Source organism: Triticum aestivum, chromosome 4D (assembly GCF_018294505.1).
Source record: "Triticum aestivum cultivar Chinese Spring chromosome 4D, IWGSC CS RefSeq v2.1, whole genome shotgun sequence".
Classification (NCBI taxonomy): Eukaryota; Viridiplantae; Streptophyta; class Magnoliopsida; order Poales; family Poaceae; genus Triticum; species Triticum aestivum.
In genome coordinates this window covers 507,969,624-507,982,625 of record NC_057805.1, presented here as the reverse complement: position 1 = coordinate 507,982,625, position 13,002 = coordinate 507,969,624, and the positions used below count along the sequence as shown (strand labels likewise).

General features: G+C 43.6%; 1 protein-coding gene across 1 annotated transcript; it reads left to right on the top strand.

Moving 5' to 3' along the window:
* Positions 1-10,571: 10,571 nt before the first annotated feature.
* On the top strand, positions 10,572-11,586 carry LOC123100684 (zinc finger protein 4-like). Its single transcript, XM_044522570.1, has 2 exons — positions 10,572-11,047; positions 11,405-11,586. Exon 1 carries the CDS (start codon positions 10,615-10,617, stop codon positions 10,984-10,986), a length of 372 nt encoding a protein of 123 aa, XP_044378505.1. The 5' UTR covers positions 10,572-10,614; the 3' UTR covers positions 10,987-11,047; positions 11,405-11,586.
* Positions 11,587-13,002: the final 1,416 nt, after the last annotated feature.

Genomic DNA, 13,002 nt, shown 5'->3' with positions numbered 1-13,002 from the left:
GTTGTTTGAAGACAGAAAGTTGCACGCTAGTGCATGAATTCTTGAGAAAAATCAGAACGTGATAAAATCCTGATTTTTTTTGCACAATAAGATATGACAAATTTTCTACATTGTGGTAATGTTTCAGAATTTTTGGAGTTAGAGAAGTATGAATCTTCTTGCATCTTTTACAGGTTGTCATGTTTTGACAGATTGTTGTTATGTTTGCTTGTTTAATGATTCTATTTGAGGATACGAGTATTAAATATTGCTACCTCTTGAGCACTGCGTTGGTTTTCCCTTGAAGAGGAAAGAGTGATGCAGTAAAGCAGCGTAAGTATTTCCCTCAGTTTTTGAGAACCAAGGTACCAATCCAGTAGGAGGCCAAGCACGAGTCCCTCACACCTACACAAACAAATAAATCCTCGCAACCAACACAATAAAGGGGTTGTCAATCCCTTCACGGTCACTTACGATAAAGATGCAAAGTAAAATAAAAGACAATAAAAATAGCTAAGTGTTGGAAGATAAATATGATGGAAGATAGACCCGGGGGCCATAGGTTTCACTAGTGGCTTCTCTCGAGAGCATAAGTATTATGGTGGCTGAACAAATTACTGTTGAGAAATTGACAGAATTGAGCATAGTTATGAGAATATCTAGGTATGATCATGTATATAGGCATCACGTCCGCGACAAGTAGACCGACTCCTGCCTGCATCTACTACTATTACTCCACACATCGACCGCCATCCAGCATGCATCTAGAGTATTAAGTTCATAAGAACAGAGTAACGCTTTAAGTAGGATGACATGATGTAGAGGGATAAACTCATGCAATATGATATAAACCCCATCTTGTTATCCTCGATGGCAACAATACAATACGTGCCTTGCTGCCCCTACTGTCACTGGGAAAGGACACCACAAGATTGAACCCAAAGCTAAGCACTTCTCCCATTGCAAGAAGAATCAATCTAGTAGGCCAAACCAAACTGATAATTCGAAGAGACTTGCAAAGATAACCAATCATACATAAAAGAATTCAGAGAAGATTCAAATATTGTTCATAGATAAACTTGATCATAAACCCACAATTCATCGGTCTCAACAAACACACCGCAAAAGAAGATTACATCGAATAGATCTCCACGAGAATCGTGGAAAACTTTGTATTGAGATCCAAAGAGAGAGAAGAAGCCATCTAGCTAATAACTATGGACCCGAAGGTCTGAGGTAAACTACTCACACATCATCGGAGAGGCTATGGTGTTGATGTATAAGCCCTCCGTGATCGATGCCCCCTCCGGTGGAGCTCCGGAAAAGGCCCCAAGATGGGATCTCACGGTTCAGAAGGTTGCGGCGGTGGAATTAGGTTTTTGGCTTCGTATATGGTAGTTTGGGGGTACGTAGGTATATATAGGAGGAGCAACGTGGGGCCCACGAGGGTGGAGGGCGCGCCTGGGGGGGGGGGTAGGCGCCCCCCTACCTCGTGCCTTCCTGGTTGATGTCTTGACGTAGGGTCCAAGTCCTCTGGATCACGTTCGTTCCGAAAATCACGTTCCCGAAGGTTTCATTCCGTTTGGACTCCGTTGATATTCTTTTTCTGCGAAACTCTGAAATAGGCAAAAAAACAGCAATTCTGGGCTGGGCCTCCGGTTAATAGGTTAGTCCCAAAAATAATATAAAAGTGTATAATAAAGCCCATTAATGTCCAAAACAGAATATAATATAGCATGGAACAATCAAAAATTATAGATACGTTGGAGACGTATCAAATATGCAGAGGATTTTTAGTATGCAATGTTAAATAATAATTTTAGTGATTTGTTATAGTATATAATGATAAGGTTTCGAGTTGATTTATACTAACTTATCTCACGAGTTCTTTTTGAGTTTTGTGTGGATGAAGTTTATGAGATTTAGGGAAACCGTGATATAAAATGAATTAAGAAGACACAAAAGCTCAAGCTTGGGGATGCCCAAGGCACCCCAAGATAATATTTCAAGAAGTTTCAGGCATCTAAGCTTGGGGATGCCCTGGTAGGTATCCCACCTTTTCTTGATCAACAATTATCGGTTAGTATCGGTTGAGCCTAACTTTTTGTTTCTTCACATGATATGTGCTATTCTTGGAATGTCATTTTATTTTGTTTTCTTTGATGTTTTAATAAAATACTTAGATCTGAAAGTTTTTAAATAAGAGAGAGTCCTCAAATAGTTACCCATTTACTTAACTACTCGCTTGATCTTCACTTATAACTTTTTGGAGTAATTTGCCATTTACTCTTGTGTTTCACTTATATCCTATGAGTAAATTGTTAAATGAATTGAATATCATGAAGTTGAAATTATATGTTCATATCATGCCTAGTAGTACCTTCACGTTGGGTTTAGAAAGTGAAATCGTTTGAAGCTTGACAATCACAATATTGGTCATACACTACAGGAATCAGCTATTTTGCCGGCTGCCACGGCGAACGGCAAAGGCCTTTGCCGTCAGCCGCGGATGGCAAAAGGCTCCGGAAAAGTAGGCTACGGTATGAAATATCCAGGAATAAGAGCAGTTCAAAGGAAATAGAAGTTGCGAAACAATGTACCGAGAACTTACTCGATGTACGGCCGCACTTCTATCAGGTTGTTGTAGATATACAACGAAATGGTCCGCCATTGTTCGTTATCCAAAGATACTGGATTTGAAACACTGGCTGGTGCGAGATTCCCTTTGAATAGGCTGAGGTTGGATCCGCCCTTTTTAGGGTCGTCAGCATTGTACCGAGGCTTCGGATTATGCAAATGACGATTTTTGGCTTCGTAGTGTGTTGTCACGAAGTTTGCCGCCTCCTCGGTGATGAATGCCTCAGCCATCGATGCTTCAATTCTACATTTATTTTTACATTTTTGTCGAAGCGTCTTCTGCATCCTCTCAGTTGGGTAGCACCAACGATTTTGCACGGGCCCCCCCCCCAATCTTGCCTCGGTCGGGAGATGCAAAATCAAAGTATGCATTGGATTAAAGAAGCCCGATGGAAAGATCTTATCTAACTTGCAGATCAACTCCGGCGCCAACTCTTCCATTTCTTCTAACACGCCAGGCGATAGTTCTTTCGCACAAAGAACACGGAAGAAATAGCTGAGTTCTGCCAGTACTAGCCATTCATCCGCAGGGATGAAGCCACGCAACATCACCGGCATTACCCGCTCAATCCATATGTGCCAATCATGACTCTTGAGACCAAATATTTTCAATTTATCAAGACTGGCTCCCCTCTTTAGATTCATTGCATACCCATCGGGGAACATCAACTGCATTTTCACCCACAAGATAATTTTCCTCATAACTGGCCTTCCAAGATTGAACCATGCCTTTGGCTTCGTCCAGTTCTGCTTTCCTTTCGGTTCTTTCATGTTTTGTAACGGCCTATCACATAGCGCCTCCCGATCGACTCTAACCTTAGTATTATCCTTTGACTTCCCATCTATGCCGAACAATGTACCAAAAAGTGCCTCGGCGATATTCTTCTCAGTGTGCATCACGTCGATGTTGTGTGGGCAAAGGAGGTCTTTGAAGTAAGGCAGATCCCATAAGCATGTTTTGTGAGTCCAGGCGTGCTTAGAATTATACCCCTTGAAGTACCCTGGACGCTCTGGATCTAGCTCGAGAGCGTTTAACTGATCCAGGGTCTGTTGGCCTGTCAATGCAGGTGGTGCAGAGTTTTTGACAACTCTACCTCTGATGAAGTTCTTCTTGTCTTTCCTGAACTTATGGCGAGGATTCAGGAATTGTCTATGCATGTCGAAGCAATAAAACTTGCGACCGTCCTGAAGCCAACGAAACTCAAGAGCTCCCTTGCATGTGGGGCACGGGAACCTTCCATGCACACACCAGCCAACGAATAGCGCATACGCCGGCAAGTCATGCGTCGAGTACATGTACCAGACATGCATTATGAAGTTCCGTTTGCTATAGGCGTCGTATGTCTTGAACTCATTATCCCAGGCTTCTTGCAATTCGTCCTTAAGCGGCTGCATGTACACATTCATATTTTTCCCCGGATAGTTGGGCCCTGGAATTATCAACGTCAGGAAAATGTTCTTCCTTTGCATAATCTGTCCGGGGGGGAGATTGAGTGGAAAGACAAATACGGGCCAACAACTGTATTGGGCTGCCGTCATACCAAACACACTGAACCCATCCGTGCTGATGCCGACTCGAGGATGCCTCGGATCTGCCGCTTTGTCAGCATGTAATTCATCAAACTTTTTCCACGCAACACCATCCGATGTGTGTACAATCATCAGATTCCCATCTGCATCTAGTTCGGTTCTTTTACCCGTTTTGTGCCATGTCATCTGTCTGGCCGTCTCTTCGACCATGAAAAGACGTTGAAGTCTTGGTACGATTGGCATATACCGAAGAACACTAACGGGGATTTTGGTATGTGTCTTCTCACCCATACCGTTGTCCACCGCAACATACCTGGAAGACTTGCAAATGGGACAATAGTTCAAGTCCGCATAGTCAAGCCTAAACAAGACACATCCTTTCTCACAGGCATGTATCTTATCATAGGGCATCTTCAGTGCACGGAGGATTTTGTCCGACTGGTACAGGTTTGCAGGCATTACATGGCCTTTGGGTAGAAAGCATCCAAATACTGTCATCATTGCATCGTAGCATTCTCTGCCCAAGTTGAACTGAGCCTTCAGAGCCATTACTTGTGAGATGGCATCCAACTGACAAAGCTCAGTGTGCTCATGGAGCGGACGTTTTGAAGACTCCAACATTTCATTGAAGGCCTTTGCAGATTCCTCCATCTCCTCGTCCGAATCCCGAGCATCATCGAAGTCTTGCACCATGTTTTCCATCGCGGTACCATGCTCGTCGGTGCGACGACGATCCACCTCAGCTCGGTCACGTTGGGCAGACTCACCATGAAATGTCCACACCGTATAATCGGGCGTAAAACCACTCTTCTGCAGGTGTTTGCCCATTTCAGCCTCTGTCCTCTTTTCCCAATTGCCGCACCGTAAACAGGGGCACCAGGTTTTCCTTTGGCCATTTGCAAATGCGGCTCGCACAAACCCCTTGGTTTTTGTGAACCATTCAGTGCTCCATTTGTTCTGACCAGTGTGACCGGTGTACATCCACGCACGATCACTCATCTTGACTTTCAGAGCTACTAGACACACAACAAATATATATATATATATATATATATATATATATATATATATATATATATATATATATATATATATATATATATAATTCACCATGTATATATTCATCAGTTGATCTACTTTGTCAATTTTATTACGTCCATGCAACCTACACTCTAATAGGTAATGATAGGTCCTAATCCCACCCGAGTATGTTTAGATTGGGTTCATTTTCCCATGCGATGCTCCGGATCCTACGCAAAATTTCGGCAGCACCTCCCCGTTGTTCTCCTGATACACGTCTCTGCAATAAACAGAGAGGATGTGTACCCGGAGAACAACAGGGGAGGCACTGACAAAACTTATGCGTCAGATCCGGAGCAAAGCATATGGGAAAACGAACCCAATCTAAACATACTCGGGCTGTCCATGGATAGCGTTGGACAATTCTTAAGAATCAAGATTATAAATATGCAAATGCATGCATATTTATAACTATGACGCTTTCGAACGGGAGACACATATTAGTTACGCATACTGATGATTCAAGACACATATATAGCTAGCTATCAAGTTTCATCGGCACGAACACCGGAACAGAGCAAATAATTAATGGGGGAGGAGGACATGTCATTTGTGCTCACGCACGAACGAAGGGGCAGAGCTCGTCAAACGCACGGCGAGGTCGTCGACCACCAAACCTCGCAGCGATGAAACAACTGCACATTTAAATCTACCCGATCAACACAATTATATATGATGTTTTCATAACAAAATTGAAAAATATATGACCTAACTAATAATTCACAAATATATGACCCCATCGGCCTCTGCAAGGCCAAAGAACACCTTTTCGGGAGGTGTCGGGGTCGGGGTGTCGTGTCGGTGTCGGGGTGCCGTGTCGGGGTCGGGGTGCTGTTTCGGGGTCGGGGGTCGGGGTGTCGTGTCGGGGTCGGGGTGCTGTTTCGGGGTCGGGGGGTCGGGGTGTCGTGTCGGGGTCAGGGGGTTAGGGGGTCGGGCGTCGTGGTGGAGTCGGGGTCGGGTGTCGGGGTGTGGTGTCGGGGTTGGGGGGTCAGGCGGTCAGGGGGTCGGGTGTCGGGGTGTCGTGTCAGGGGGTCAGGGGGTCAGGGGGTCGAGGATCGGGTGTCGGGGTGTCGTGTCGGGGTCGGGGTGTCGGGGTGTGGTGTCGGAGTCGGGGTGTCGGGGTCAGGGGGTCAGGGGGTCGGGGTGTCGTGTCGGGGTCGGGGTGTGGTGTCGGGGTCGGGGTGTCGGCGGGTGGGGTGGGGCCGGAGGGGTCTTCTTCTTTCTTTCTCTTCTTCTTCTTCTTCTTTCCTTTCTTCTTCTTCTTCTTTCATCTTTTTTCTACTTTTTTACTTCTTTTCGTTTCTTCCTTTCTTCTTCTTCTACTTCTTTTCTTCTTCTTCTTTTTACATCTTTTTTGTACTTCTTTTCTTTTCTTCCTTTCTTCTTCTTCTACTTCTTTTCTTCTTTTTCTTTTTTCATCTTTTTTCTACTTCTTCTCTTTTCTTCTTCTTCTACTTCTTCTACTACTTCTACTTCTTCTCATTCTTTTCTAACACTAACACTAACACAATCTAGCACTAACAATTAAACAGAAAAAAAATGAAAAAAAAAAATTGGTCCCTCACCGGAGCAATGGGACGGTCGGCGGGGGCGGTGGCGAGGGGCGCCGGGCGGCGGGGGCGGTGCCGGGGGGTCTATCTTTTACTTTTAAGTATTTACTTTTATGCAAAGAGTCAATAGTATGAATTCTTGTTTCAACCTCAATTATTCTCTAGTTGGCAAGCATCATGTGGTGCGGAAAGATCTAGGCACATATGACTAGTCAAATATATTTGATCATGAATTATTATTGTTGACAATTATCTCTATGATAAATGAGTTGGGAGGCGAAACATTAAGCCCCTATATTTCTCTGTGTTCAATGAATGCCATTTGTTCTAAAATATGCTTTGAGTACTAGCAATCATAGAAGACTATATGATGATTGAGTATGTGGAGCTATTACTTAGACTTTGTTGAATAAGTTAGATTGCAATTGTTTGGTGACTAAGAACATAGGTTGTTAAGTTGCAAGAGAAGTCATTGTTTGAACCGTAACATGTGAATTGATTGCTACTTTATCACGATGAGTTTTATGAGAAAGAGTTACTGTTATGGTGCTAGGAAAAGTGATTGAAATTATCATTGATCAATCTTATGCACTATGCTAGCATTCACACTTCATAAATTATTTCTCTCATCAGTTACCTACTCGAGGACGAGCAGGAATTAAGCTTGGGGATGCTGATACGTCTCCAACGTATCTATAATTTATGAAGTATTCATGCAATGTTTACAACAATTTTATATGGTTTTGGTATGATTTGAATGGAACTAACCCGGACTGGCGCTGTTTTCAGCAGAACTACAGTGCTGTTTTTGGTGCAGAAACAAAAGTTCTCGAAATTGGACGAAACTTTTTGATGATTTTTTTGGAAGAAAAGATAAATAATGGAACAAAGAACCAACAGGGGGGCTCTGCCCACAAGGCACTAGGGCATGCCATACCTCCTTGGTGCGCCCTGGTGGGTAGTGGGCCCCCTGAGGCACATCTTCGCGTGAAACCGATGCCAAAAAATCCTATATATGCAGAAACCCCCGAAAGTTAACCTAGATCAGAAGTTCCTCCGCCGCAAGCCTCTGTAGCACGAAAAACAAATCTAGACCCCATTCCAGCACCCTACCGGAGGGAGAAATCATCACCGGTGGCCATCTTCATCATCTCGGTGTCCACCATGATGACGAGGGAGTAGTCCACCCTCGGGGCTGGGGGTTTGTATTAGTACCTATGTGTTTAATCTCTCTCTCTCTCTCTCTCTCTCTCTTTCTTTCTTGATTTGGCACGATCTTAATGTATCGCGAGCTTTGTTAATATAGTTGGATCATAGGGTGTTTCCCCCTCTCTATCTTATTGTGATAAATTGAGTTTTCCCTTTGAGATTTCGTTATTATCGGATTAAATACTTTTATGAATTTGAGAGCACTTGATGTATGTCTTGCTATGAATACCCGTGGTGACAATGAAGTATCATATTGATTCACTCGATATATGTTTTGGCACTCAACTCGCGGATTCCCGAGGTGACATTGGGGTAATCTATGCATAGGGGTTGATGCACGTTTTCGTCCTTGTCTCTCGGTAGAAATCTTGGGGCACTCTTTGAGGTTCTTTGTGTTGGATTGAGTATTATGAATCTGAAATTATTTGATGCATACTGTATAATCAACTCACGGATACTCGTGGTGACATTGGAGTATCTAGGTGACATTAGAGTTCGTTGATGTGTATCATATGGTGTTATTTTAGTACGAACTCTTGGATAGATCGATTGGAAAGTATAACTTGTTGTTACTTTAGTAGGAACTCTTGGATAGATTGATCGGAAAGGATAACTTTGAGGTGGTTTCGTACCCTACAAACAATTTCGTCTTATATTCTCCACTAGATAAGAACTTTGGAGTGATGCTTCATCGCTCATTGAGGGATGGTTATATGATCCAATTGTATTAGCATTGTTGAGAGATTGCACTAGCCGAAGTATGGACCCTAGGCTTCATTTTCAATCATTGCAATACCGTTTTGCTCACTTTTGTTACTTGCTACCTTGCTGTTTTTTATTGTTACTATTACAAAAATCAGTATCTACTATCATTACTACACTTGTATCACCATCTCTTCGCCGTACTAGTGCACCTATAAAATTTACCATTGTATTTGGTGTGTTGGAGACACAAGAGACTTTTTGTTATTTGGTTGCACGGTTGTTTGAGAGAGACCATCTTCATCCTACGCCTCCCACAGATTGATAAACCTTAGGTCATCCACTTGAGAGAAATTTACTACTGTCCTACAAAACTCTACGCTAGGAGGCCCAACACGAGTCTACAAGAACAAGTTGTGTAGTAGACATCATAATGCGGCATGTCTTTATCCACTTCAAGACACTGCTACTAAACCCCTGTCCTATCGTGCGTTCTTCAATCGCAGTAGGACCAACAACAAATACCCAAGAAAAAACATGTGTTTCCATCCAGTGCAGACTTGCTACTATATGCATCACGAATCCTGGGAACCAATTTGGGAGGTTATAAGAACCATTGGTACTAGTGCTAATGTGAGGTACTGGTAGTTTCTTCAAGAAACGAAATTATGATTTTAGTTGTTTAGTCTTGTTTCAAGGAAAAATGATGAAAAAGAAGTTCAGAGAAGAAATAAAATTATTCACTATGCAAACCCTTATATAGAGTAAGATTAATATTTTTTATGAACATGTCCAAATATACTCAAAAAAATTGCACATAGTTGGTAAAGCCAAAATAATGTAACCATTAATGGCTACAAAATAGAGTGCATGTAGACGAGTATCTGTCATCTTATATAGTATTTTATGCTATGAAAGTAAAGGCACGAGTAATTATAAATACAAACTCGAAGTACATAGTTATTCCAAAATGGGGTGAATACAAGAAATTTTAGGTGAAGAAGAAGAAGTACAACTCTTCAAAGTTTGTAGGCCGTACATTTGTAAATTCAACATATCCTTCCAGCCCTTTTAGATTTACGTATATGTTCTACCCTTTCGTCTTTCTGACATTTGGTTTGTACGGTCAAAGGTAGTGAAACAATCTAGAACAATGGTTTTAACTATCAATAATGTTTTTCTATCACAAATCAATTAGTTTTAGTTGTGTGTTGTTTATAAACATTTCTATAATCAAAGTAGCACATATTTATACTTAATGGTAATTTAATTTTGGAAGCTAAATCTATTGAACGTGTTTAAAAATTATACAAATATAATTGCCCCATGCGATTCATCATAAAAAATACATTTAGTGCATCATGGATAATAACCAGTTAAGTGATGAATGGATACAATATATGTTTATCTATAGATGAGAAAACCAATCATACATAAGACTAAACTATGTTCTCAAAAGTCTTATATTTGCAACGCCATCACATTTGGTCCCATTTTTTTAAACAAACTAAATAACATGTTCTCATTGTTAAAATTTCGAAAGGTCTAGCCTGCGCACCGAGGGGGACACTTTGCTAGTTCTAGCTAAAAGCATCTGCAACCCTATTTTGATTCCCAATGATTTTCAGCAGAGCAAACTCGCGGAGCGCTCCTCAGTCGAGATGAAACGAAACAATAGGTATCAGCCCTCAATGCATGTGTGATAAATCCTCCCAGCTACTCTTCGGTAGCGACCGCCGTCAGCCAATCAGCGGTCGGCGGGAGATGTGCGCCGTGTCCGGCCACCGGCTACAGTAACGAGATCCCAATGAACAGTGCGAAACCCGTTAAGCTGTGCTATATAAAAATCCTTGGGGTAGCACAGCAGTTTTCGTGGCGAATTAAGGTTTCACCCTCGCATATAGACGACGGTAAGTCCGTGACTAGAATGGAACAGCTGACCGGTGAGCAGGAGGACCTGTGCCTGGAGCTCACCCTCCGCCCCATGGCGTCCGAGCCCCGCCCCGGCTTCTTCCTCTGCGTGTACTGCAACCGCAAGTTCGTCACCTCGCAGGCGCTCGGCGGCCACCAAAACGCACATAAGCACGAGCGCAACGTCGCCAAGCGCCGCCGGCAAGCCGCTGCCGCTCGGCAGGGTGCGCCTGCTGCAGCGCCAGACGAGAGGCTGCCCTGGCACGGCGGCGGTTTCATGTCTGCGGCCGGGACGGCTGCTCCTGCTGTCAAGGCGCACAAGCACGGCAGGAGCAGGCCGGAGCACGGTGGCGCCATGGTCGACGTCGACTTGTCTCTTCGTCTATGATAGGTCTGCTAACTGGTCCCTGATCTCCAGATGCAATAGCGGGCATCCGCTAGCTCTTTCGGTATGTTAAAAGTCCTCTTTTGTGAATACAAGCATGCATGTGAAACTGCTACTATATGTTTGTGGGAGTATCTTGATTAGCTTGACACATGTCAAGTGAATGATTTGCTTGTGTCAACCTCGTGTGTGCGTTCGATCCATATGTTCTTCTTTCAGTTGAGTTTCTCTTATGGGATTCCTTGACCAGATAGACAGTTTGGTCACTATATAGAGACGGCAAGGAGATTTCAATTTTTCTTGTTTTCACCATTCTACTACTCTTCTGTTAATTGTTGCTTTCATTGCTTCGCTTATCCAAGTGACTCAGATGCAGTACTGTATATTGCATGTGAGAATTCCCTCACTATTTCAAACGCAGGTACTATACTTTTGTAACAATGCGGATGCCCAATCGATCGATGGGGACTGTATAGCTTCTGGCTATAGTTACTGCAAGGCTGCAACAGCCACTCGGAGAAATTGTGGTGGAAATTACAGCATGAAAACATTACTATGTACTACCTCCGTTTCAAAATAATTGAAGTTCTATGTTTATCCTAAGTCAAACTTGTATAAGTTCGACCAAGTCTATAGAAAATTATATTAACATCTACAACACCAAATTAGTCTCTTTAGATTCTTTAAGAAATATATTTTCATACTATGTGTATTTGGTGATGTAGATCTTACCATGTTTTTTTTTTCATAGTTGGTCAAACTGAAGCAAATTTGACTTCGGACAAACCTCGAACTTCAATTATTTTAGAACGGAAGGTGTATCTTCTAAAGTTCTAGTTAAGATACAGAGACAGAATGTAAGACATGCACATATTGGGCATGTCTCATTGCCGAATGTAATGCACACTAGTTAATGGTGTTCTTGAGCCATAGTTAACATATTTAGCCAGTCCCGGATAATGCACCTAACGTGGTATAGGAGTATTATAGCATTACTATCATCTAGAGCTAGTCCCTTCTGCTAAATCTCTGATGAGATGACACCCACATGCAGCATGCTCATCTGACGATAATTAATCACAAGCAGCAGCAACATTTTAGGTATGTAGTACTGGACAACAGATGTAATAATCCCAACGTGTTATGTTTCTCTTGAGAAAGCTAGGTGAACCGGCCTGGACAAGGACAGACGCGACAAGACAGGCTAGCTAGCTAGGACCACGATATCTTTTGGCGCCACTCTACCCAGAGGAGGGAGGAGAGGAGGCATCTGCCGGTCGGTTTAAGATTTTCAGCAGATGCGGCCTGGGTCGCTTTTGCCCAATGCCCCGCATCAGAGACCGCATCGTGCAGATCTGGACGCCTAGCATAATTGGCAAGGCAAAGCTTTCCACTCCTAGGCCCCAAACAGGCAGGCAACGCTAAGTAAAACGACCTCTCGGATCTCGCTCAGCACAGCCTTTATTACTCTTTTCTCTTCTTTTTGGAAAGGGGCAGGCGTCCAATATCAAATGAAGTTGCCATCCTCCCCAGCCTCTCATTTGCTTCGTGCTGCTCATGACATAATCTACCGTGGCCCCCCTGGTCCGCTAGTCGGTGGCACATTGGCCATCCTCTCCCATTCCAACAGCAAAACCTCACCCGCCTCCTTCGTCGCCGCCGCCGCCGCCCATTTTCCGGTGCCTTTGCCAACTGCTGGAGCCGCAACACCCACCCCCCGCCGCCCTCACCTACAACACCGCTCGCCGCCGGGGATCCGAAAGGTTCCCACCCCACTCCTCGACACAGCCGCGACCAAGAAGCCGCCTCGCCGCCCAGCCAACTCCTTCGTCCTGACACGCTCGTTGATCTCATTGACGAGTACGTCCATATGAGTGAGTCTACGTGCCTAGCTAGACTCCTTGTACAACTTCTGCAAGGTTGTGATTGATGTGTTTGGCCCTGAGTACTTGAGAGAGCCGACTCCTCAAGATACAGCCCGCTTCTTGGCTATGAATGCCCGCAGGAGCTTCACATGGA